The 27,997-nt window shown below is 35.6% G+C and overlaps 1 protein-coding gene across 2 annotated transcripts in view; it reads left to right on the plus strand.

The window, feature by feature from the left end:
- The window catches only part of asap3 (ArfGAP with SH3 domain, ankyrin repeat and PH domain 3), a 41,756-nt gene extending 16,329 nt beyond the window's left edge, over window positions 1-25,427 (plus strand). Inside the window, exons 4-26 of one of the 2 annotated variants that reach the window (XM_065288253.2) lie at window positions 1,687-1,761; window positions 2,204-2,253; window positions 3,762-3,885; window positions 5,029-5,114; window positions 5,344-5,419; window positions 8,827-8,913; window positions 9,710-9,819; window positions 10,423-10,492; window positions 10,778-10,865; window positions 11,278-11,326; window positions 13,367-13,533; window positions 14,728-14,861; window positions 15,362-15,453; window positions 15,550-15,730; window positions 16,398-16,483; window positions 16,564-16,679; window positions 19,734-19,801; window positions 20,048-20,152; window positions 20,260-20,464; window positions 21,127-21,349; window positions 21,472-21,682; window positions 23,270-23,398; window positions 24,058-25,427. In XM_065288253.2, coding sequence (XP_065144325.2) covers window positions 1,687-1,761; window positions 2,204-2,253; window positions 3,762-3,885; window positions 5,029-5,114; window positions 5,344-5,419; window positions 8,827-8,913; window positions 9,710-9,819; window positions 10,423-10,492; window positions 10,778-10,865; window positions 11,278-11,326; window positions 13,367-13,533; window positions 14,728-14,861; window positions 15,362-15,453; window positions 15,550-15,730; window positions 16,398-16,483; window positions 16,564-16,679; window positions 19,734-19,801; window positions 20,048-20,152; window positions 20,260-20,464; window positions 21,127-21,349; window positions 21,472-21,682; window positions 23,270-23,398; window positions 24,058-24,132 — 2,607 coding nt within the window. In that variant the 3' untranslated portion in view covers window positions 24,133-25,427. Of the gene's footprint in view, window positions 1-1,686; window positions 1,762-2,203; window positions 2,254-3,761; window positions 3,886-5,028; window positions 5,115-5,343; window positions 5,420-8,826; window positions 8,914-9,709; window positions 9,820-10,422; window positions 10,493-10,777; window positions 10,866-11,277; window positions 11,327-13,366; window positions 13,534-14,727; window positions 14,862-15,361; window positions 15,454-15,549; window positions 15,731-16,397; window positions 16,484-16,563; window positions 16,680-19,733; window positions 19,802-20,047; window positions 20,153-20,259; window positions 20,465-21,090; window positions 21,350-21,471; window positions 21,683-23,269; window positions 23,399-24,057 lie in introns of both variants that reach the window. The other variant, XM_065288252.2, reaches the window with a different exon arrangement.
- Window positions 25,428-27,997: the final 2,570 nt, after the last annotated feature.

The raw sequence follows: 27,997 nt of genomic DNA on the forward strand, positions 1-27,997 counted from the left end.
TGTCATCTATGTAATATGTTTTCGTAGTGATGTAGGACTATTTAGGGGAAGTGTACGTAATGTCTTAGTGTGGTTGTATGTTCGCTTGGGTTTGTACATTAAGCACGGCGTATTGTGTTTTTTTATGTGTACGCAAACGTACGCACACGGTGGACACATAGCCTTGCAAAGTATAGTTTATTTTACTCATACGTGCACACAGATGTTCGATGCATGCGCCTTGCGACAAAACGCAATGCATCTCCTAGGCTACATACATACTACATTCTCCTGTAGGCGCATGTATGGCTTATGCCAACCCAATCTCATGAAAATTCGTGTTATAGTCACAAAATAATTGTTTAATGTATTCGTGTTATTGACACAAATTTCTGGGGTTTTTTTTTCGTGCAACTGGAGCTGGAATGTCTTTTTTATGTCACCCAGCACGAATTTCTTTAAATAGTTTTTTGTGTCTCTGTCATGACTTTCTTCATTGTGTCATTTTATATTTTGTTTCCTCATTGTTTTTTCTTATTTTTTTACCATTGTCGCTTGAGGTTGGGGTTAGAATCACTTTCTGCGACATCCAAACCTAAACCAAACCCCAACTCTAACCCCAACTCCAGGTGAGAATAGTTTTTAAAGGGGAAGAAAAACATGTAGAAACCAATGCGTAAAATTACATCCTAACGCAAACCCCGAATCTAACCCCAAGCGACAATGATTTAAAAATAGGAAAAAACAATGAGAAAAAAATATATAAAATGATACGATAAAGAAAGTCATGCCACAGACACGAAAAACTATTTATAGAAATTCGTGCTGGGTGACACGAAAAAGACATTCGTGCTTCAGTGGCACGAAAAAGAGTGGAAAATTGTGTCAATAACATGAATAAATTAATCAAATATTTTGTGACAATAACACGACTTGTCGTAGGAGGGTAGGGCCTACGCGTACGCAGAGTTTCAAAAACCCGGCGATGTGTGTACAGTACGAAAATGTATGCAGACACTTGCATACACGTTAAATATTAACCATAGTCTTCTTGCTTGGTTTGCAAAATTGTCAATGTTCGTTCATATGTTCAGTTTTGGGAAAAGTCGCCTTTAGTTTAAACGAGTCTGTCTGATTCATCTCTCTTTTTTGGGTTGAGTGTTTCTTACATTCTTTCCATCAAAGATTTATACCTACTCAGCATTTTAATATACTGGAAGGGAGGAGAAATCCCAAACAGCTTTTCGGTTCCTTTTGCCAGAAACTGGTCTTGTAAAAGTTTAGACATAGAAAAGGTAAAAATATGAATTAGGTGTGTTTTTATTAATTTTTGATGCAGGCACTAGCAGCAAGGGCATTGCGACGACGTCAAGCCCCATTTATGGAAAAGACAACGTCAGCTGATACAGCTAGACGATCAGAATTTATTCGGCAAATGCGTTTCCATCTCCCATTATTGGCATTTACAATTTTCCATCTCAAGCAAGCGTAAAAACTTTTTTGCGCAATGCGCATTAATTTTTTAAAATAAAAAAACCGGTGTTTCCATCGCTTGTTTCTTATGCAATAATTCAAAATGCGCATAAAATGTGTGCTGAAAACCCAGCTAATGTAATGTTGTTTTGACGTTCTTTGACCTCTGTCTTTATTCAATTATAAATGGTCTTGAGTGTTTGTCCGGCTGAATTTTTTCTGTCTTTTTTTTAGGTGCAAAATCTGAACAACATCATCTCTTTTCCTCTGGAGAACTTGTTAAAGGCCGAGCTGAGAGACAGCAGGCTGGTAAGTTAGGCCGACATCTGTGTCATTTTACTGGACATGTAAAAACATAACCATTCATTTGAATTCATCATTTTAAAAATGATAAAGCCCAGGAAATCCAAATACAATGCGTTATTTTGCCCAATGGATAAAGTGTTGTAACAGGTGGCAGACAACAAGTTGTTTTTGAGATCTTGTATTTTGTAATGTCATACACACAATAGCTGCGCCACACCTTCGTCTGTGTTAAACCTGTATGATGACTGGTGACACAGGAACAACTCTCTAAGATCAAGTTATGATTCACACCCTACCAGTGTTATATACACCAAATTCATTTTCACAATGAGGTGGTGTGGCCTTCGTCATTGCGTTGATTGCGTTAAGCAATTACGTTTAGTGTGCGTATGTCTGTAAGTCACCGCTGTGTTTTGAAATGCTCTTTATAATTTTTCTCTCTTAGGAGCTGAAAAAACAGATGGAAAAAAGTTGGAAGGATTACGATGCTAAAATGTGAGTTTCCAAAGTTAGTAAGCTTGTTAGCTTGGTATCTTAAAATCACAAAGAATGAATTTTGCCTACTAGTTTGCACATGTTGTCTGAGTTTTCATTAATGAAAGGAATAATGCAAATTGCATAAAAAATGCACTGAACGCAATATGTGCACCGCAATTCCACAGCGGGCTGACTCTGAATGTAAGGATGTGAAAGATAGCAGTCTAATGCTTTTTTGCACAGTATACTGATACTGCAACCCAGACACCTGGATTAACTCTTTAAAATCCTGTAACACGCTTGACTAACCTGCACGTCTGGATATATAACTGAACTTGCAGCAAACAAATAACTACAATAGTGAAACCTAAATAATACAAGTAGTAACAGTCTGTGAAAAGCCAGGTAAAGTCAGTTTTTGTGATTTACTATTTTCTACATAAAATAATGTAAAGAAAATGCTGTGAAAATATAACTTTGATATCTTTAATACTGACTAAGGTTCCAGCTAACAATTTTTAGTTCCCAAAACGTTCCTCTAACGTTAGTCTTTGGTTTCCACAACGTTATTTTTCAAGATTTGTTTTTTGTTAGCCTGCAAAGTTTTCTTTTACGAAAAAAAAATGTATGGTTGCAAAAAATAAAACCTAAAAAAACGATCTCGGGCCGTTATTATTTGGTTCTCAAAAAATAACCAAAAGGGAACCAAAAACTAACATAAGGAGAATATTTTGTTTTTGATGGGGTCAAGTCAAAGATTGAAATCAATGTGACTAAGGTCCCAGCTAACAATTTTAGTTCCCAAAACGTTCCCCTAACGTTAGTTTTGGTTTCCACAACGTTATTTTTCAAGATTAGTTTTTTGTTAGCCTGAAAAGTGTTCTTTACGAAAATAAAACATTTTTTATGGTTGCAAAAAAACAAAACGGTCTTAGGCCATTTATTATTTGGTTCTCAAAAAATAACCAAAAGCGAACCAAAAACTAAAATTAGGGGAAGATTTTGTGTTTGCTGGGGTCATGTCAAAGATTGAAATCAATGTGAATACGGTCCCAGCTAACAATTTTTAGTTCCCAAGACGTTCCCCTAACGTTAGTTTTTGGTTTCCAGAACATTATTTTTCAAGATTTGTTTTTTGTAAGCCTGGAAAGTTTTCTTTACAAAAATTAAACATTATTTATGGTTGCAAAAAATAAAACCTAAAAAAAGAATGATTTCAGCAGGTTATTATTTGGTTTAAAAATAACCAAAAGGGAACCAAAAACTAACATTAGGGGAACATTTTTTGTTTGCTGGGGTCATATCAAAGATCGAAATCAATGTGGATTCAAGACTGAAGTCAAAATTTGATGCTCCTATTTTCAACATTAGATTATGAGACCATAGCCTGGATTTCAAAAGAGGGTCACATATTTGCGCCGAATAAATGGTGTCATTTAAAATGGGCCAGTGCTATTTCAGCACATTTTTATCCGATTTTTCATAAAACTTTTCTGTTTTTCATTTAATTTTGTTTATGTCTACAGAGGGAAGTTGGAGAAAGACAAGAGAGAGAAACAAAAACAGCATGGGTTGATCCGGCTGGAAGGGTCGGACACAGCGGAGGACATGGAAAGAGAGAGGAGGAACTTTCAGCTGCAGATGTGCGAGGTATCTCAAAAAAAAAGATGCTGTTAAAACATCTTAAATCAACCGAATTGTATGTCTCTTTTAGTACAGCCACATGTGTATGTCTTAAGGTCATGACTGGGTTACCTCAGATTGTAAAACTTTCTGCTGTGTTAAATACACTCATTGTAAATTTAGTAAGCGTGTGGTGCTCTCTGAAGATGGTGTTTTAGATCCAAGCCGGTTGAAGACCACTTTTGTGCAATGCATGTTTGTGCACGGCTGTTGATGACCTCACACCACGCGTCTCGGTAACGGCGACTCCAATACCACGTGCGTGTGGCAGTAAGCGGGGCAGGGGAAATTTAGGCTACACCGCTTGAACCCAGCTGTGATAACAGAAATAATAAGAAAAAAGGTGGAGAAATAATAAAAGAGAGAGAGAAAGGAGGGATTTTCTGTCTCCTTTACTGATCCCTTTTCTAGCCGCAGAGCTCCAGATGTCTCCACTTTGTTCTCTTTTTATAGTGGAGACTTTTTTCCAAAAACTGACTGACCATGTGACTGTCATTAACTTTGGAAACTTCCAGTATCCATTAATATGTAAATACTGTGCGTATATAATGATTTTTATGATACCGAATACACAGGAGTTGCTGGTTAAATTTTTAAATAAAGTTATTTTCTCTTAGACTAGAAGTTGTAAAAAATCCTTTTGCTTATTTTTAAGGCTAAATTTACCCAACAACGATGCAGTTAAAAATACAATTTAATTACATTAAACATACGCACTACAACGTTGTCAAAAAGATATACGTTTAAACCGTTCCGCAACTAAAAACGCTATTTTGTATGTCAGGCCAGTAGATGGCGATGTTACTTTGTAAAGAAAGCCTTATGCCTGCGCACATTTGCAGTCTACAAAGTCATAAATACAAATAATCAAGATGGCCCTACAATTTTACTACAAGTGACCCTGGACTATAAAGCGACAAAATTTTGTTGGTAAAGCGTTAATAAACTTAGTATCTTCAGCATCACAAACACAGCCCTGTAGGCCGCCATTGTTGTTTTGGTTATACTTGCGCATGCCTATAAACTAAACACATGCACATGATGTCATCGTTATTACAGATTAGCGTTTATTGTAGTTTTGTCCTTGACGTTTGTCCTTTGTTTTGACAGTATTTGTTGAAGATTCAGGAGCTTAAAGTTCGTCAAGGTCCAGATCTGCTGCAGAGTTTGATCAAGTACTACCACGCTCAACTCAAGTATGTCTAACACATTAGATTTAAAGTTGGTTCAGTTTTTTAAGGGACACATTTTGTCTCTGTTATTCATTTCCATTGATCCACCCTATATGGGTGACTGCACTGTGAAGATTTAAATACTGCTTGTATCTCAACAGAAGACTTTAAATGAAATGACTATGTGGGTTTGAGGGTGTGTGTTGTGGTTTCATTGATTTGTTAGATGGTCTAAACTCTTCTGGTATTTCAGTTTTTTTCAGGATGGACTGAAAGCTGCAGAGAATCTGAATCCATTTGTGAAAAAGTTAGCATCCTCTGTGCACACGGTAATACATCTCTGTATGTGAGAGTTTTTAAAGAGCTTAGATGCAAAACCCTTTTAAGTGCATCTGACATGTTTTCTTGTAAATGAGCATTTTTTATCAGACTCTTAATGGATTCCGCCAACAAACCGGTATTTCTGAATGGCCTGAGGCCAAGTGTAAGCTAATTTATATGTGTTGAGCGCATTCGGTTGATTATTATTATTATCTAATTTTAGACAAAGGAGGCGTTTAGTGGCTTTTGCATCTGAGCTCCTCAATTCTCAAAAAAGTTTTGTAAAATTTGTCAATAGTTGATTAACTTATGCAATAGCTTTGCTTACAATATGTTAATTCCACTTTTAGCATAGCTTAGCATATTCCACTGAATCTGATTAGACCATTAGCATTGGGCTAAAAAATAACCAAAAAGTTTTGATATTTTTCCTATTTAAAACTTGACTCTTCTGTACTTACATCGTGTACTAAGATAGACGGAAAATTAATTTCTGGTGTAATAATCAAGAACTTTGCTGCTGTAACATCGCTGCAGGAGGCACAATGATATTACGCAGCAGCCGAAAATAGTCCCCTTAGTATTTTTCAAAGCGTTTTTCATAGTGATGCACCGATGTATCTGCGCCGATATTTATCGGCCGATTTTTGATGATTTTGAAACCATCGGCATATCGGCAATAGCACGAGAAAGGCCGATACCGATTGTTTATTAATTAGCTGCATAAAGAAATCCATTATATGTAAAAAAAAAAAAAAATGAGTTAATGTTGTTAATAAAATAAATGTTGAATAGCAAAAACCACCTTTTAAGGTTGTCATGCTGTCTTATTATATTAGTTTTAGCTTAATTTGTGCCTCTCTTATTATGTTGGTCAGTTAAATGTTAATTAGATCCAATCCATGTTCAGTAAAAATAATTTGATGCAGAAATAAACTAGATAATAGACTAACTGTATAGTATTGTATACAAGGGTTTAATATCGGTATCGGACAGAAGTTGTCTGTTTAAATCGGTATCAGCCCCCCCAAAAAAAAATCGTATCGGTGCATTCCTAGTTTTTCAAAAATTGTGCACTCCGCCTTTAAGACTAATATTTTGTCATATATTTTACATTGAAAGATTGTCTGTTCTTTCTTAAACATTTCTCTTTACAGATAAATCTGTTTTTTTTAATGTTTTGGTTAACTTTGTGCGCTGCCTAAAATCATTTAAGATGTAAATGTCTGTTTCAGTAAGCATAAATGTGACCCTGGACTACAAAACCAGTCAGAAGAGTAAAAAAATTTTAAATTGAGATTTATAAATGAAGCTCATCAATATTTTGCCGAGATACAACTATTTGAAAATCTGGAATCTGAGGGTGCAAAAGTAAATAAAATCCGAAAATCGCCTTTAAAGTTGTCCAAATCCACACATTTTACTAATGATTAATACATTTTTGATATATTTATGGAAGGAATTTACTAAATATCTTCATAACACAAAAAATCCCACACACTATCTGCTTGCAAAAACTTATCAAAATATCTTTATAGGCAACTTTTCAATCGTATGATCTTCATCAGGCATCAACACACATTACAAACTCCATAGTATTTAAAATGTTAACATGACCAATCAAAATAAGGAAACATGAATGACCAATCAAATTAAATGAATGAATGAATATCTCTTAACATCACATAATTAAGACCACAATCATAGAAAAGATTATAACATCACATTAAATAATGCTTCATCATTCACACCCATCTGTGATAACGTCTGAAGAGTAACAAAAATCCAAAATAATTCACGTCTCTGTACAGTAGGAGCAATTCAATATCGCCTCCTCTAGGTTTCACATTCACTTTTTCAGTCCCGTAGAAACGTAAGGAAGAAACATCATGATTCAAAGACAAAAAATGGGCAGCAACTGAATAGTAAACACATTTTCTTCTGATAGAACTCTTATGTTCACTAATTCTTTGTTTTAGTTGACGTGAAGTTTTTCCAACACAACCCAAACCACAAGGACACCGGATCAAATAAACAACATGTGTAGAGACACAAGTAATCACAGAGTTAATACTAAAAAATTTCCCGTTCTGGGATGACAGAAAGATTGATGCTTTAGTTGTATTATTGTACTGAGTACAATTCCCACACCGATAATTTCCATTTTGTAATGGACTAATTAATCCCTGAGACGGACTGGGAGTGCAACTCTGATACTGGGCGTGTACTACATGATCTTTTTCATTCTTTGCCCATTTAAATACAATCAATGGAGGATGCTTGAAAATTTTACTCAGCTCAGGATCAGATGACAACAAATATCAATGTTTTTTTAAAATGTATTGAATCAAATGTGATTTAGAGTAATAAGTCCTAATAAACGTAAACAATTTTTTGTTTTTATACCCCTGCAACTTTTTTGCGGTACAGGGTCACAAATGTAAATTTCCAAATGTCTAAATTAACCACTTGCAAAGTTTTATGATTATGCCCATGTGAATGGCAATTGCAAAGCAGCAAATACTAACTTAAAATAGTCTTTGATTTTAATAATAATCAGTTGAAATAGCAACAGATTTATGATTTCCTTTTTGCAGGTATTGCATGGTCTTAAAATGAAAGCGCTTTGGTATAGATTATTGTTTAAAGACCATTGTATAGATTTTCTTTTATATTGGGTGTTTCTGATATAGGGTTGGGAATTGAATGCAGGCTGAGGCCTGTGAAACTAGGATGACTTTATTAGGAGAAACATTCTGGTGTGACTTGTCTCCTGTTTTAACTTGTCACTGATTCATAAACGGCAGTTGGATCATAACAGAAACTAAAACTTAAAAATGAAGGAGCTTGTAGAGAGGAATCAAAGAAAGAAAAATGAATGGAAATTGGTTGGAAAAATTTATGGAAATTTGCAATGAGGGCCAAAACCATAATTTCAGCCATTGTTTCAACCAGCTTTCAGCAGTACATCACATCAGGCTGTTTGGTTTGGTTTTGGGCTTTTTTACAGAATGAAAGGATGTCTTTCATTTACAGTCATCTAATATCTGATTTTATAAAGCTATATAACATAGCAGAACATTGTGAATTATCTGGATTTTCTTCTGCACTGTAAAAAAGATTTGTTGGTTCAACTTAAAAAAGTAAGGTACTTGGTTGCCTTAAAATTTTGAGTTAATTCAACTTAAAAAAAAACTTTTGTGAAATAATAGGTTTTGTCAACTAATAGTTGTATTAACTCATAATTGTAAGGCAACCAAGTAACTTAATTTAAGTTGAACCAACTTTATTTTTACAGTGTGTGGTGTCTTAACCTTTTCGGTAATCTGTATCAAATGTGATTTGAGGTTATGCATAACTAATCTTAACTAGGATCTCAACCAAAACCACCTTACTTATTTTGATTGGTTCACAGGTTCGCCACGACCAGGATGAAGAAGTTAAGCAGCTTTCTCAACTGCGCGACTCTCTCCGGACGCAACTGCAGGTGGATGGCAAAGAGGTTAGTTTAAAAAAAGACAGTTCCCAGAATGCACCACTCCCTTTTAAGGCATTTACTGCAGATAAGACTTTCAGATTTACTGGAAAACCTCTCACCTGTGCCTTTTAATTGGTTTTCAAAACTTGAATAATGCATTGTGGCTGCATAACAACTAATCGCAACTCAAGTTTCATATATGTGTGTATTGTAATAATTATGTATATATAAATACACACCCATACATGTATATATTTAAGAAAATAATTTTTATATTTATATATAATTTATATTACATATAAACATAAATACTTAAAACATTTCTTAAAATAATTAGTGGTGACAAAGATTAATCGCATACAAAATAAAAGTGATTGTTGCATAATGTTATAAATATAAATAAATAAATATATATAAATTTCTGAAATGAATATATGTATGTGTGTGTGGTTAAATATACATAATAATTACTCACAGTACAAACACATATATTATTTTTTTTAAATCACTTTTATTTTGTATGCGATTAATCGCGATTAATCTTTGCCCAGCACTAAATATACACATAATTATTATACACAGTACACACACACACACATATGATGTAAACAAAAACTTAAATTCTGCAAACAATTAGTTGAGATTAGTTGCTATGCAGCCCTATTATGCATATGAATTATTACCTACCTACCTAAGACGCTTTGGGCCCGAATTTAATTTATTGAAGTACTTATAAATGATTTATCTCTGGCCATAGCTGCTTTTAAAATGTAATATTTCATTATTATGATAAATAATTGAAGATGTTCTGTGTTGATAGGATTCTCTAAACAGGAAAAACTCTGGCCATGGATACAGCATCCACCAGCCTCAAGGCAATAAGAAATATGGCACAGAGAAATCTGGCTTTCTTCTTAAGAAGAGTGATGGGTAAGTTAGGAAGATCGTTCCTCTAACTTTCCAAACATTGCTAACTACCTTCCAAAGTTGAGAATTCCCAGTAATCCCCACCCCCAATACCTACAACAGCCCCTCTATTCATTTTGTTTACCAGCATTTATTCTGGGTTGTCCAGACATGATGCAATTCCAGCTCCTGTTTGTTTTTAGCCACACCGAATGTGTGTTTTCTCCTCTGAAAACACTATCCATGCAGTTTTGCAGTGTGTGCCGTGATATATAACCTTAACCCGAGAGCAGAATAAATAGTGAATGAGTTATACAGTCCAGAGAGGATCATGGATTACAGATGGTTAGCAGTCCAAAGCATCAGTCTGAATTTACGAACATGTGTATGATTCAAATTATGAAAAGATTGAGTTTTAGTGCGTTTCTCTCACACAGATGTTCCCTATTAAATGTGGTTTAGAGCCCAACCTAAAGTTTTGCTCCGATACACACATGAGCCCACCTCCAGTTTCTTTATAAATAAACCTTGAATAGACTGAAGGAAGTTGTTATCCCATGTTAATATTGATGATTGTTAAATGTGGAGTTGTTTGTTTTAAGTGGTGGTCTTTGTTTCATGTTTTAGGATCAGAAAGGTTTGGCAGAAGAGGAAGTGTGGGGTTAAATATGGATGCCTTACTATTTCTCATAGCACGGTGAGATGCACACACACAAAGCTCGGCTCACAACGTCTTTCATTCGCTTTATTATATATTAGTTTGTCTATTGTCGTATAGCACAAAGTCTGTATCCTCTTGGTTCATATGATTGTCGAGCAGGCCTATAATAAAGGTTTTCATTTAAAGGCTTATCATGTATTAGCGACTTCCCTTTAACGACCACAATCCGCAGGCCAAAACATGTTTTAGCCAGTCACCTGATCAAACACAGAAACTTTCGTTGGTTTTGCTTGTTTTGTGACCTTTCTTTTTATCTCTCAGATCAACCGACCACCAGCGAAGCTCAACCTTCTGACTTGTCAGGTGCGGCCCAACCCTGAGGAAAAGAGAACGTTCGATTTAGTTACACGTACGTTGATCTTTGACCTTTGAACTATTTTCCCTTTGACATGATATGAATAGAATATAAGCTTACTTCTAAATGAAGGGCCCAAATGATTGCATTACACACCAAAGCTTGTGTAATAACACTGCCATGCAGGCAGATATATATTTTATGAATTATATTATGGTAGTGTGTGAAAGAATCTGATGTGAAGCGTGTCAAAATAGGCACGGTGTGTAATGTATGTAGGTGTGCAGAGGTATGTAAATGAACGAGTTCACAACGTACGTAAACAACGTATCGAGTGACTTGTCTTAGCCTGTTGTTTTCGTCTTATTTCCTGCTATTCAAGCCTTTTTTCCCCATTTCCTCTGCACAGAGGTCCACACAGTTCGGTTCACAGTGTGATTATCTTCTCTCATACATTTCCCTGCAGACAATCGCACGTACCATTTCCAGACCGAGGACGAGCAAGAATGCATGATGTAAGTGTCTTAGCCTCCTTACCCACATACGACACACTTCACATACTGAACCCATGCTAATGGACTGGAGAAATGTTTATCACACGCTGCAGAGCAATATGTCTAGACATGCAGGAGAGCGAAATTTCAAAACCTGTTTTTCAGGATGAGAAAACTGAAGAGAGAGGTAAATAGTAATTTAAAGATACAACAGATGAATCTGAACGGTCCCAATAGTGTTGTTACTGTAACAAAACGTCTATGGCTCTCTGTACGAGTTTGGGTACCAAAACAAAAACATGCTTATTGGACAACAAACTGTTTTATTAAGTTAATATTTATAAAATATTAATATAAAATGTTAATATTTTATATTTTTATATATTTTAATTTTTATATATTTTATATAATTTATTTTGATACATAAATTAATGTTAACTCTTTCCCCACCAGCGTTTAAAAAAAAGTTGCCAGCCAGCGCCAGCAATTTTTATGATTTTCACAAAGTTTAATGCATTCTAGAAAATGTTTTTTTGTTAAATATATAAACATACAATATATCAAATGAAAGACCCTCTGCTTTTAAACAAAAAAAAAAAACAGTTTCATCCTACCTTCCTTTCTTCTCTTTTTATCACCTCTCAAATATGGGTAGGTTTCTTCAAAAATACCAAATTTTAAGCAAAAACATACTTCCATTTTTCTGAAGGACTTTTGATTAAGATTCAGAGCGATGATGAAAACATACACAGAGTTTGAACTGTTTTCCCTAAGGGAATACTTCCGGGTTGTATAAGTTTATAATAGCGGGAATATGGATTGCTGGAAGACTTGTTATTGGCAGGGAAGCGTTTTCTCTTAATTGCAAGTTAACTTGTCAATGGCGGGGAAAGAGTTAATAAATAAAGTTAGAATGTTAATAAAAATGTATAAAAAGGCAAAAGCAAATTTCAGATTAATAGATAATCAAAAAGCATCTCTTGTGTAAAATTAGTAAATCATATCATGTCCTCCCATATATTTTACACCAATAAAAGTTATTAAAGCATTAAATGATTAAAAACCTGACGTATTGCTAAAACATTCATAATGCAACCGCTAACATAATTTGAAACAAAACTGCTTGAACTCCTTGATTAAATTTGTGTGTCTTTGTTTAATTTTTCTGCATTTCTTCTCAAAACTTTATTTAAACCATTCTTTTTTCTTCATCAGATCTAAAGTATTTACGTACATCTTTCTTGTGCACTTTTGTCATTTCGGGGCCGCAGCATCGCTGTCTTTTTGCATCTTATAAAAGTTCTTGACTGACTAGCTGTCAGACTGTGCATCAGTATCTCATTGACCTGTTACTCAATAGTATAGACCTTTTGCGAGTCGACGTCACAGTTACGTCACACACGCAATGTGTTGGCAGAAAAAACGTGAAAATGAATTAGACACGAGTTAAACGCACAATATAACTCACTAGAAAATGTCTTGTTGTCCTGTTGAGTGTCAGAATAAGAAATGCCAAAATAGATGACCTTCATTTTGATAGTATACCGTCGTCGAAGACACCATTTGAAGATAAACGTAGGTGTTTATGGTTGCAATAAGTCCTCATCCGCACAGACTGCAGTGGAGAGAGAAGATATCTGGTGTTCTGTCAAAGTCTGTTCCCTCTATGTGTCTCTTATTGCGTTTTCATCACGTTACGTTTATAATTTATTTAGAAAGATTAAAGATTTGAATTAAAGTTTATTAAATTTATTAAAGTTTTCATTTTTTTTTTCGTTTTCTATTGCTTCTTTTACCTTATATCTTAGCCTATGTCTTCTTCCTGTTTGTTCTAAATTATGATATAAACAGGCCTATACAAATACATTTTTAAAAATATAATCTCTGTTTGCAAACACGCAAAAGGTCTATTGGTATATAAGAAACTGATAACTACCAACTTGTTACCAAAGTACCAATTACACAATAAAGCTTCAGTTGATGTTTAGCTGTAGACAGTAATGGGAGTTCATTTATTTTCAACCTGTTTGTCCCTCTCTCTCTCCATTTGGCTTTCTGTAGATGGGTGTCTGTGCTACAGAACAGTAAAGAGGAGGCGTTGAACACTGCACTTGGAGGAGATCAGCTTCAGTTTCAGGACAGCGGTCTGCAGGAGCTCGTCCGAGCTGTCATCTCAGGCCTAAGAAATCTGCCAGGCAATGAAGCCTGCTGTGACTGCGGAGCCCCAGGTCTCAATAGCTGTGTTTACATGTATCCTAAAAATTGCAATCTGATTGAAATGTGCATGCACATTCTATAGAATACGAACCAAACGTTTGTGCAAACGCACAGCCAGGGTTGCCAGATCCGTGTATCAAAGCCAAACCAATGGACATTCAAAACTAGACCAAAAGCATCCCAATGACTAATCATAGCCCAGGTGTCAATAACTTATAAACGAAATCCTTTCATCTTTAACCCACAAAAAAACCTTGCTGAAACAGTTTAAAGGAGCCCAAATTTAAAGTTTGCAAAAAAACAGAGGACTTGGCAACGCAGCCCACAGCATCTCTCGTCGAGTTCACGCTTTATCTCTTTATAAATGTACAAAGTCAAAGTTGAGTTGGAGAAAGTTGTTTTTCAGGAAGTTTTCAGATATAGGCAAAGAAAAATGTATTTCAAAAGGCACAATGCTGTTTTATGGCTTTATGATATGAAAGACAAGAACGCTGCACAATTTACAGCGCGTGACCCCATTACTGTAAAAATGTGTGTTTTGCTTTGCCTTGCTATTGCATGTTTTTGTGACGAGAATCATGTGATACAAAAAAATGAGGTAAATATAAGATGTAAACTTAATTCTTCTTCATGTGTGCACAAGGTATTTTTGCATCCAATTGAGAAAATACTATGATTTACGCGTTTACATGCATACTTTTCTACAGATGATCGGACTACACGACCCCTTTCAATATGATCGAAATTTGCATCCGATGTAAGGTGTTTACATGGAGGCGTTTCAATCCGATTAAGCCATCAATACGATTACTGTACAAACGGATTATTTGGTTGCATGTAAAGAGAAATGCTGACATGTTTAATAAATATACTGTTAGGGTGTTACCAGTATGTTGTGAAAAACATTGTATTCTGCTTAATGAAAAGTTAGCATTGCTTAAAATTTCAGAGTAAATTACTAAACTAAAGTCTAATAATCTAATTTCGAATTTAGAAGTAATCAACGTTTGATTTAACATTGACTTTAGTCTTTGACATGACCTTACTGAGTCAATAATAAAGATATCAAGGTTATATTTTCACAGAATCGTCTTCACATTAAGCAGGATTATTTTATGTAACACCAGCTGTTTTTTCACATATTTGTCAGCTGCATGTCTTTGAGATTTGTTTTTCTTTTTAAGATGTCCTTTTTTGCTCTTTAGATCCCACATGGCTGTCCACCAACCTGGGCATCCTCACCTGCATCGAGTGTTCGGGAATCCATCGCGAGCTCGGAGTACATCAATCACGGATTCAGTCTTTAACTCTCGATGTGCTTAGCACCTCTGAACTCTTGGTAAACAAACACAAACATAAACACAAACATAAAATATTCGGGTCTTCTCATCTGATCTTTCTGTAAAGGGCACACACAGTTTTTTTGTTAACATGCTATTGGTCTGTAGCATCATCATTTGATGGGTGAAATTCATTCTTATAATCTGAAAGCTGTTATTTGTTTACTTATTGCTGTCATGCAGAGATAATTTAGCCTTATTTACCTCTGGTATACTATTTTTTATCAAGCCTATTGGTTGATCTGATCTTTTTCATGTTTTTGCTCATTCAACATACCCCAAATCCTCTGGGACTTACTTAGAAGTTACTCAAGTCAATAATGACTCAGTTTTACTTCCTCTGTTCATGAATATTTGACCTTTTGCAGTAAAGGAAATATTTTTCTAACCATAAGTTTATCTAAATTAATAGTTGCACTCAGTACATTATTGTTGTCAGACTAGACTACCATACATTACAGTTGACGTTTATTAGTTGTGCATTTGTTTTGGTTAACAGTTGGCAGTCAGCATTGGGAATTCCAAGTTTAATGACATCATGGAAGTCAACCTACCAAATGATGCAATCAAGCCCCTCCCAAAGAGTGACATGTAATTCCTGTCTTACATAACTTGTAATTATCTGCATTTAAATCTCCAGTACCTCAGCCGTGATTTTACAGCTCATACTTTGTGTATCTTTCTCAGGACAGCGAGGAAGGAGTACATTGTGGCGAAGTACGCCGATCGCCGTTACGTCCTCCCGAAGGAACACTCTGAAGCGTACCGTGTGTTTGATACCATAAGGAGCAAAGACATCACGTCACTGCTGCAGCTCTACGCCGAAGGAGAGGATCTCTCTAAACCTGCGGCCACACCTGACGGACAGGCAAGACGACTCCCTAAACACACACCACACCCCTACACTGTGTCCTAATGTAACATGGGATGTGACACGGCAGTGATGACACAATCACAAATCACAACCAATCAGAACACAAGTTATGCACAGTTATATATATTTGGGTTGAATCAGTACTTATTTAAAGATACAGAACTTCTCAAACCTTGAAATCCTTCGCTCAGTCCAAACCAAATACTTTCAAGATTTATGCTCTTTCTGTCTGTAATGTGAGACTTCCCGAGGATCAGTCAGACGAATGTTTTTAATTTCGACTTGATCCGTTTGAAGTGTGTAATCAGACACCAAAGATCAGTGAGCGGTTAGATGTCATCAATCTCTCTCTTTCTCGCTTTCTCTCTCTATCTCTCTTTGTAATTCTGTATTTCCTTTCTTTAATTTCGACTTTAATCAGATATTTATTTTCTTCAACCCACTCAGGAAATGAACACAAAGAGTGTAATGACTTGTGTATGTGTCATTTGACCTTATTATTTTTTTTGGTCACACAAATACAAATATGAGAATCGCAGAGTACAAACTCACTGATTCACGAATCTTCCCCATCAGTCGCTCGCTTTTCCATTGTGATGTGTTTGGTGTGAGTGGCAGGTCAGCAGTAGCCAGTAGTATCATATTTTACTCTGTCTTACAGGACCTGAAGGAGACCGCTCTTCACTTAGCTGTACGGATGGCAGATAAGACGTCTTTGTCTTTGGTGGATTTTCTCGCACAGAATTGGTGAGGGAATTTGTCAAAGTCGCAGCTCAGGTCCACAGTATTGTGTCCATCAGCTGACATCTGTGTTTGTGTGTTTACAGTGGGTGCTTGGAGAAGAAGACAGCAGAAGGAAACACAGCTTTGCATTACTGTGCACTTTACAATAAATCAGAGAGTTTGAAACTGCTGCTCAAAGCAAAGGCTGTACTACATACGGGTAAACAAAAGTCACGTACTTGATGGGTGAATGTTTTGATTGGATAGATGGATAAATAGGAGGTGGATTATAGTTGGTTGGATGAATATATGCATAATTTTTTGAATGGATGGATGGAGGGAAGGATGCACGGATGTTTTGATTAATGGATGGTTGGCTGGATAATTTTTTTTTATTTGGACAGATGAATGGATATTTTAAATGGATGGTTGGATGTTTTGATTGCAAAGATGGATGGTTTAATGAATGCATAAATGTTTTGAATGGATGGAAGTTATGGATGAATGAATGTATTTTTTGGATAGATGGATGGATGGATGAATGGATGGATGCATAAATGTTTTCAATGGATGAAAGTCATGGACGGATAGATTGTAGGCTGGATGCATTTTTTGATCCGACAGATGAATGGATATTTTAAATGGATGGTAGGATGTTTTAATTGGAAAGATGGATGAATGAACGAATGTTTTGAATGGATGAAAGTCATGGATGAATAAATTGATTTTTTTTATTAAATGGAGGGTAGGCTGGATAAATGTTTTGGTTGGACAGACGAAAGGATAGATAAATTATTTTTTTGGATGGATAAATGCATAAATGTTTTGGATGGATAGATGAATGAATATTTTAAATGGATCAATAGGTGGATGAAAATTTTAAATGCATTGATGGATGGATGGATGGATGGAGTGATGAATGGATATTTTAATTAGACAGATGGACTGATAGATGGATGGATGAATGCATAAATATTTTGGATGGATAGATGAATGAATATTTTTCATAGATGGATGGATTGATGGATGAATGGATATTTTAATTAGACAGATGGATTGATAGATGGATGGATGAATGCATAAATATTTTGGATGAATAGATGAATGAATATCTTAAATAGATGGATGGGTGGATGGATGAATTCATGAATATTTTGATTAGACAAAGGGATTAATAGATAGATGGATGAATGCATAAATATTTTGGATGAATAGATGAATGAATATCTTAAATAGATGGATGGGTGGATGGATGAATATTTTAATTAGACAGATGGATTGATAGATGGATGGATGAATGCATAAATATTTTGGATGAATAGATGAATGAATATCTTAAATAGATGGATGGGTGGATGGATGAATATTTTAATTAGACAGATGGATTGATAGATGGATGGATGAATGCATAAATATTTTGGATGGATAGATGAATGAATATTTTTCATAGATGGATGGGTGGATGGATGAATGGATATTTTAATTAGACAGATGGATTGATAGATGGATGGATGAATGCATAAATATTTTGGATGAATAGATGAATGAATATCTTAAATAGATGGATGGGTGGATGGATGAATATTTTAATTAGACAGATGGATTGATAGATGGATGGATGAATGCATAAATATTTTGGATGGATAGATGAATGAATATTTTTCATAGATGGATGGGTGGATGGATGAATGGATATTTTAATTAGACAGATGGATTGATAGATGGATGGATGAATGCATAAATATTTTGGATGGATAGATGAATGAATATTTTTCATAGATGGATGGGTGGATGGATGAATGGATATTTTAATTAGACAGATGGATTGATAGATGGATGGATGAATGCATAAATATTTTGGATGAATAGATGAATGAATATCTTAAATAGATGGATGGGTGGATGGATGAATATTTTAATTAGACAGATGGATTGATAGATGGATGGATGAATGCATAAATATTTTGGATGGATAGATGAATGAATATTTTTCATAGATGGATGGGTGGATGGATGAATGGATATTTTAATTAGACAGATGGATTGATAGATGGATGGATGAATGCATAAATATTTTGGATGGATAGATGAATGAATATTTTTCATAGATGGATGGGTGGATGGATGAATGGATATTTTAATTAGACAGATGGATTGATAGATGGATGGATGAATGCATAAATATTTTGGATGAATAGATGAATGAATATCTTAAATAGATGGATGGGTGGATGGATGAATGGATATTTTAATTAGACAGATGGATTGATAGATGGATGGATGAATGCATAAATATTTTGGATGGATAGATGAATGAATATTTTTCATAGATGGATGGGTGGATGGATGAATGGATATTTTAATTAGACAGATGGATTGATAGATGGATGGATGAATGCATAAATATTTTGGATGAATAGATGAATGAATATCTTAAATAGATGGATGGGTGGATGGATGAATATTTTAATTAGACAGATGGATTGATAGATGGATGGATGAATGCATAAATATTTTGGATGGATTGATGAATGAATATTTTAAATAGATGGGTGGATGGATGGATGAATGAATAAATATTTTGGATGGGTAGATGAATGAATATTGTAAATAGGTGGATGGATGGATGAATTAATATTTTAATTAGACAAAGGGATTGATAGATGGATGAATGGATGAATGCATAAATATTTTGGATGGATTGATGAATAAATATTTTATATGGATCAATAGGTGGATGAAAATTTTAAATGGATGGAAGAATTCATATTTTAATTAGACGAAGGGATGGATGGATAAATGCATAAATGTTTTGGATGGATATAGATGAATTAATATTTTATATGGATCGATGGATGGATAAATGCATAAATGTTTTGGATAGATGAATAAATATTTTAATGGGTGGATGGATGTTTTGATTGGACAGACAGATGGAAGAATGGATGTTTTGAATGGACAGATGGGTAGATTAATGAATATTTTAAATGGATGTATGGATGTTTGGATGAAACAGACGAATGAATGAATAAATATTTTGATCAGACGAATGAATGGATAAATGAATGTTTTGTTTGGATTAATAGCTGGATGGGAAATGAATGAGTGACTGATCTAAAGTTTTGAATAGATATGTGGATAAATTAGTGGTGGATTAATAAATGATGAATAGGTGCAGTGATTCAGGAGGAGCAAAGTCTTTATTCATCCATTTATTTACTCTATAATAAACAAGCATTTTTTTTACTCTTTTGTTGTTCTGACCGTCCTACAGTGAACTCAGCAGGTGAAACAGCTCTCGACATTTCCAAGAGACTTCAGCACACACAGTGTATTGAACTGGTAAGTTTTAGCTCGCTCGCTTTATTGACTTTGGCAGGAGTGTGTTTGCAAACATACATGTACGTAAGCACGTATTTGTCGAGAGGTTATATCCATGTTGACTTAATTAAAAATTTCCTGTTTAATATCCTGAAATCTAAAACAACATACAGAACCTCCGCTTACCTATGCATATAACAATATCACTCATTTTAACCTAAAATAACCTGTAAGAAATAACCTGCATATGTTTCTGTACTCTTTCAGCTGGAGTTGGCCCACAGTGGGAAGTTTAACTCTCAGATCCATGTTGAATACACATGGGAAACACCACAGGACATGTACGACAGTGAAGATGATCTGGACGATAGGGTCTGTAGCAACATTATCCTGACTGTTCCAATAAAATATACACTAATATGATGAAGTAGTTTATTCTTACATGCTAAGCAAACTTAAATGTCATTGTGAACTCTTAGGCAAGTCCACATCCTAGGGGATCACGGTCTCCGTTGCCCCCTAATGGCAGCAATGGGCACGTCTCCTCTGTCTGGAATTTTCCTAAAGGCACCCCTGCTCGGACCTACGAGAACATTGACTTTCTGTATCGTAATCCTCCTAACAACAGCGCCCCCACTGGTGTCTCCATGCCACCTCCTCTCCCGGCCAAAGCAATACAGAGAGGTAAGTTATTGATTGCTTGCTTAAGTTTGTTTGGTTCACAACATGCACTGTGACCATTTACAATTTAAATAATCCTAGTAAAATTACAGACCAGTTGATTTATTTAATCACCAATAGGGCTGTCACGATTATGAAATTTGGCTGACAGTTAATTGACTAATAAATTGTGACAATTAATTGGCTTTTTTATTGCTTTGACATTTAATTCTCATTCATAATTTTTTTGCTTGTTTATGAAAAACATTTCACACATTGTTGTGAATTTTTCAATTAAATATTTTGCAAGATTTACCTGGCAGTAAATATTAATACACATAACACATATTTAAAAGTAATCTGATATGGTCTCGTTTATACAGGCGCTGCAGCTCCCCCTTGTGTTTTTTAGAGAGACGTGCAATCATTGCGGTGATCTAAAATCATCGCGATGAGGTCAAACAATCGCAATGAGACAATTATTTAATTATTGTGACAGCCCTAATCACCAACACAAATTTTACTCCCATTTGGAGATTTGGAAACCCGTTGGTTTTGACATTCTCGTTCCTCTGTAAATTGTTTAAAACCCTGGCAGGTTTATTACAGATAAACTTCAGCAAGGTCAAAAAGCATTTGTGTCCCCACAGGTTGTTCAGATCCTCAGATCTCAGTTTCCATTCCAGAGACCCGCACTCCCTACCGTCAGGGTTCCCACCCCACCAGTTGCTTTCAAAGAATGAGCAACTCAACCCAGCCCGAGTCTTCAGGTTTGACTCATTCACGATCTTTAAGCAGCGGAGCACCCAAAGCACAGAGACACACCGTGTCCTGGGATGGTCAACCTTCCCCGGGGGCGGAGGGCAAAAATCACTCAACCTCTCCACAGAGTCAGAGAGGTCCTGTCAGGTGAGGTCACTGTGATCATTGATGTTTTTAATATTGTGTGTGCGTTTGATATGGTAAATTTCCTTCACAGCTTCAGTATTTTGATTCATCATTGTCCAAATATTCTGTCTGTGAATCTGTAGTTCAGAGAAGACGACATCATATCGACGCACAAGCAGTGGGAGTCAGAGCAAGTGTTCGCTAGCGTCTCCAGTATGTGCAGGCAGTCAGGAGGAGCTGTATTGCAGTCCAGTGGGCGGAGCCATCAACCTAGCTCCGCCCCCTGCTAAAGCTAACTCCAATGCCACTGTGCCAGTCATCCTGCCGCCTCCTCGCTCACGCAAAAATGCCATGGTAATATGCCCTGCATCTTTATTTACCGTAGCTCATTACTGTTTACATATACAGTGAAGCTCCAGGGGACAGTTTCCCGGACAGGGTTTAAATTAATCCAGGACTAGGCCTTAGTTATATTAGGACATTTAAGTAGTTTTTACAAGCCTTACAGCAAATATGAAAACAATACTGATGTGCATCTTGAGACAAAACAATGGCACTAATATATGTTAAGATATAAGATGTTTTTAAATTAAAGGATTAGTCCATTTTCTTTAAAAAAAAAAATCCAGATAATTTTCTCACCACCATGTCCTCCAAAATGTTTTGTCTTTCTTTGTTCAGTCGAGAAGAAATTATGTTTTTTGAGGAAAAATTCCAGGATTTTTCTCATTTAAATGGACTTTAATGGACCCCAACACTTAATAGTTTTAATGCAGTTTAAAAATGCAGTTTCAAAGGACTCTAAACGATCCCAAACAAAGCATAGGGGGGTCTTTTCTAGCGAAACGATTGTCATTTTTGGCAAGAAAAACAACGTCGGAACGGTCCTCTTTCTCCACACTTGTAAACACTGGGGCGTAGTTTCGCATACGTCATATGTGACTTCTTGATGTGATGACATATTACGTGAGGTCGCTTCACAGGACCGGAGGAAGACAAGAAGTTGTGCACATTTTAAATTTTTCTTGCCAAAAATGGCAATCGTTTCGCTAGATAAGACCCTTATGTCTCGTTTGGGATCGTTTAGAGTCCTTTGAAACTGCAATTTTAAACTGCATTAAAACTGTTAAGTGTTGGGGTCCATTAAAGTCCATTAAAATGAGAAAAATCACGGAATGTTTTCCTCAAAAAACATAATTTCTTCTCGACTGAACAAAGAAAGGCATCAACATTTTGGGTGACATGGTGAGTAAATTATCTGGATTTTTTTTTTAGTCTGAGACTAGGATACGCCCTGTCCAGGAAACCGCCCCATTGAGTTTGTTAATGCCTTTTTGTTTCCACATAATGCACACAAGATGCTCTTCAGAATATATATCATCTGCTTTTGCACAAATTTGTATAGTCCAAAAAATTATAGCTTAACTCATTTGCCGCCAGCTTTTTTTTTTTGAAAAGTTGCTCGCCAACATTTTTTATGATTAAAAAAAATGAAAGAACAGACCCACCATAAACAGACAAACAAAATGGGAAAAAACGTTTCATCCTAACTATATTTTTTTCTCTGCTTATAAACTGTTAAATATGGCAATTTTTCTTTAAAAATTTAATTTTTTTTAGCAAAAAAGCTGAAATAATAACATTTTTATCAAGATCAGATTCAGAACGATTATCAAAAAATAAACGCAGTGTAAAATTAAAAAAAATTTTTTTATTAATAATTCTTTTTATAAATTAGGGAAGTGCATCATCTAGTGGATAATCTCGGTATTACACATAACCCTAAAACCTCATCAGTAACAAGTTTTTTTAAAGCAAATGTTTTCTCTTAAATGACGAGATATCTTGTCAATGACGGGGAAAGAGTTAATAGCTTGGAATAGAGTAAATGCCGTAAACAATATTTGCTCTAACATTTATTTATTTATTTGTGTGTGGCAGATCTCTTTAAAGCAGAGACCCAAGAAAGTCAAAGCATTAGTGGACTGCAGAGCAGTCGGTCCAGATCAGCTGGCTTTCTTTAAGAATGAGGTCATCGTAGTGACTGCATCTGATGACACACACTGGTGGGTAAGTATGCATACTGATTTTCTTTTGACTACAATCCTGTCAACAGCATTTGTGAATAACTAACTACAGGGTTCCCACGGGTCCTTGAAATCCTTGAAAGTTCTGTATGCGAATGTTGATTCATACCAAAATGCTTTTTGCATAGTTGTGTTTGACACATGAAAACGTCTCGGGTTACGTATTTAACTGTTGTTCCCTAAGAAGGGAACGAGGCGCTGTGTCTCCCTTGCCATACATCCTGCGTCCCTGTAATGCCGTCTTTGGCAATATTTCAGATAGCGATATACTTCCTGGCTCCCGCGTCACCCTGTATTTGTCGTTAAGCCTCACCATTGGTTGAATTTGATATACACATTCAAACGCACTTACCCCTGGAGGCGTCCCCAAAGTGTCACCGCAGTGACGCAGCGCAAGTTCCCTCGAAAGGGAACTGTAACAATGTATATTTAAAGGTAACACAATGTAACCGTGCTCTCACTTAAAATGTGTCCTCACATTTAGTCCTTGAATTTGAGGGTATTGGACCTGGAACGTCTTTGAAAGGTCCTTGAATTTGAAGTTAACTAAGGTGTGGGAACCCTGTAACTAGTTCTCAACAAACAATTCAAGCTCCAGTCGAGACTGCTCGTCTTCAACTCTTTGTGTCATTTCTTCGCCAGGTCGGCCATATAGAGGGTGAACCCTCCAGAAGCGGCTCCTTTCCGGTCAACTATGTACATAAATTGGGAGAATGAATCTCCCGTGCAGCCCATGTGGCTTTTGTCTTATTTTAGCCGCTAGTCCTAGAAGGATGGAGACTGAGAGCTGTTCTTGATGTTTGGATTGGGCCATGAATGGCACAACGACTTCTGGTGGAATAAAAGCCATTTTGCAAATTTTGGATGGATGAATGATGGCGCTCATAATTATTGATACTGGTGTTAAAGCATTTACAGGTAGTCTGCATCTGATGATGTGAAAGATCCATCAGGCGCCCTTCGAGTTCACCATCCAGACTTGAAGGCACTAGACTGATTTATCATCGCTCTTCCTGTGGTCGGTTCGATAGCACGGTGGAGTCTTGCTCTCTGGATATGATTTTATACTGCACAGTGGCACGCAATCCATGTGCTTCCAGACACCAGACTGAGTTTAAGGATGAGAAGTGTATTCGATTTCATCTGGCTATGCACCAGCGTCTCCTGTTGCGGCTGCTTCCCGGACATCCAGGCCTGCACCTGATCCGATTAACATTTAAACGGATATAGACTCGATTGCAGAATACAAGGATAAAATATCGGAATGTTTAATGATTGAGGAAAATGTCCAATAGTTTTGATTGTCTGAAAGCTTTAGCTTTTGAGTGAAATACCCAAGACTGATGCGGTTTGGCTTTATCTTGTGCAAAGAAATGACATGAATGATATAGAAACAATGCCCTTGTGTAAAAACTAGCTTGCATTCGTACAATCTCACAGCAGAGATTAAACCTTGGGCAAATACCTGGATTGTATTTAATAGTTTGTTTATTCTATAGTAGAACAACCTTTTAAAAATAACCACACGCGCACTGTTTAGAGTGCCCATATTTCGTGTTTATGTATAAAAATCAGACTGTTAATTTTATGAAAAAGATTTTGATTGATGTCCGTTTCTATATTCTTTTTTATGGGTCTCACTTCAAACTGAGGTGCTTTTGTGATGCATTTGGGACGTGTCTGAAATCAACAGACTCCATATAAATGTTTGATAAGCTGAGAGAACATAACAGATGCTTTCCCTTCTGCCATCTCATTGACTTCTGTGAAGCTTTTTTTGGGCAGAGATGAAAGTACGTACTGTTGGCAGCAAAGACCCGAACGGTTCGGCTGACTTTGTGTTTTAGGAAAGCAAGAGGCGAAAGGTAATGCTGCTTGTAAATAATGCTTGTTTGGTGTATTACTGTTACTTCATATGTTATTGATGAAAGATGATGTCACATTTTGACTCTCCGTTTTGTTTTACATCTGCTAATTTTAAAAATGGAAAATAAAAGTTAGCAAATAATCAACTTTCTGCTGGAATACAGATTGTTGTGTACCGTATTAATGCATCTGTGCTGCTGATCCATCTTGCATATCGATATTATGATAAGGATTATTTCTAGAGTATATACTTCACACGTGCATGCAAACTTATTCGTCTAGGAATTTTTTTACGGGGAGTTGCATCTTTCGCAAAAGGATTATGCACACACTCATATCTGTAAAGCTATTATAAATCTATATAACTACCTCTCTTACCACATGCCGTTACACTTGGGATTGGTCTAATGGATGGTTGCCAGTACTGAACCGATGTTTTGCCGGCACTCAGCCTCTTTACGGATTGATAATCTTTAGCTTTTAGTATCTGAATGAGCTGTTGCATAATTGACAGGTGTTACATCACTGAGGTCAAAACAGAACAGACTAAAGTTTCAGGTTGGACGGGAGCTCTTCAGCAGATGTTCATGATCTGCAGCATAACAGGGATTTTATCTTTAGTACTTTCAACCAATACTTTTGTGCATAAAGTATACATTATATATGCTAAACACAATTTAAGTGCACTTTTACTAATCTTTGTATAATGTAATGTTTAATTAAGTAAATGTATGGATGCTTTTTAGCTCCCAAGAAGGTTAATCGGGATCACTGACATTCCATGTTTTGCAACTGGCAATTTTTTATTGAAAAAAAAAACACATTTTGTAAACTATTAGATTTGTGCTCCTTGTTTTAATACATCAAAAACACAATTGATTCCTGATCTCAATTTAAAATGGTCTCAATAAATGACCTTTGCAAATATAAATATCAGTGTACAGTAAGCCTAAGCAGTACTGTATGTGTTTTATTTAATGCTGATCCATGTCAGAACGCCAGATGGTTCAAGTAAAGACATTAGGGGGGTTGGTTTAGATTTCAGCAGTATTTGTTCCAAGCTGGATAAGCGTTTTCATCCGGCCCCGTTGACCTATCAGATACTCAAATTCTGCTGAGAGATTGACTGTTTGTAATAGATTGACTGTTTCTCTCTCTTTGACAAAAGATCAGCATATTTGAGATTATAGGTGAATTTTAGAGGTCTCATTAAAAGGGTTTCCAAAAACATTTCTGTAATCCCATACGACAAAAAAATATATATTTTTAAATGTATTTTAAAATATACGAAAAATTGGCCAAAAAATATATTTGCTGAAATCTATTTTTGAAAATGTTAACAAAATATATTTTTTACAGATTTTCAGATAAAAAAAAAAAACATTTTAAAGCATTAAAAATATATTTGGTCCTCCACATATTTCAATCCAAGGAAATATATTCACATTGCATTGGAAGAAAACTTGGTTACATACCTGTAAACATAAGTTTTTAAAAAGATTAAAATTAAATATATTTTCAATTTAAAAAATATACTTTAAAAAATTTACTTGTATTTAGCATATATTTAAATTTCAATGCTAAAACAATGTTATTTAGTGTATTTGGTATAGTACAATATGTTTGCGTGGTTTATGGTTTAAAAACACAATTTTTCACATACTGTACATTTTTGTAGCTCCAGATTTCACTCTTCCTAAAATGCACGGATTTGAAAAGCTCTGTGTCTCTGATTGGCCAGCTAATCTTTACATGGTGATTGGCCTGAATACCTCTGACATCATACGGAAATGTGACGCTCCTTAACATGTTTTAAAGATTCGCTCACAATGCAATGCTAACAGAAGTTAACTTACAGGCTGTGAGTCCAAAGCGGGAGGAATTATGATAATGTCGGTCTTGTCTACATCACCAATCCCAGGAAGGGAACTGTTGCCTACCATCCATGTGTTTGTTGTAGTATAAGAAAAAAAAGATTTACATGGGAGATGATAACTCGCGTCATCGTTTACTTTGGGGTTTGTACCTTTTGCATATCATTGACATGTACTAATACACACTTACACACCAAAGGAAATTTAAAAACGTAAATCGGACAATAGGTGCTCTTTAAATATTTTTGTAAATAATATATGGGATGTAAAATTAGAAATGTATTTAATTGACCTTGAAATATATGTTGATATATGAAGGTTAAAACTAAATATATTTCCAAATTCAAAAATATATTCAATTGAGCATTACTTACAAAATTTATTTAGCATATATTTAAAATATATATTTTGAATAGCCAGTGATTGAATTTGACTTCAACACACCTCACGAACAATGAAGACGCAGGCACGCACGCGCGTTGCCGCGGTTACGTCTGATGTCAAAGTTAACTTCTGCTCTGTGTTTATCGGTCTGGCTAGTGACTAAACTGACATCTTGAACAAATACCTCGTGAAAAATACAAACGTTTTGGTTTCCAAAAGACGAGGGGAGACAGTTGGAGCACCGCTTTTGGCAGCCAGGCAAGAATTTTAGCTAACATTTTATACATTCATTTTACACAGTAACGCCAAACTAAGGTAATTTACTGGTTATTTATTTAGCTTCTTATCGGAAATAATCTACTCTAGACAGTAGATAATAATCTACCGAAAGTTAATTTGGAAGATGCCGTTTGTTTGTTGTTGCCGCCAAACAGTCAATTAGACGAAAGACAAAATAA

The sequence above is a fragment of the Paramisgurnus dabryanus genome, chromosome 17 (genome assembly GCF_030506205.2).
Source record: "Paramisgurnus dabryanus chromosome 17, PD_genome_1.1, whole genome shotgun sequence".
NCBI classification, from domain to species: domain Eukaryota; kingdom Metazoa; phylum Chordata; class Actinopteri; order Cypriniformes; family Cobitidae; genus Paramisgurnus; species Paramisgurnus dabryanus.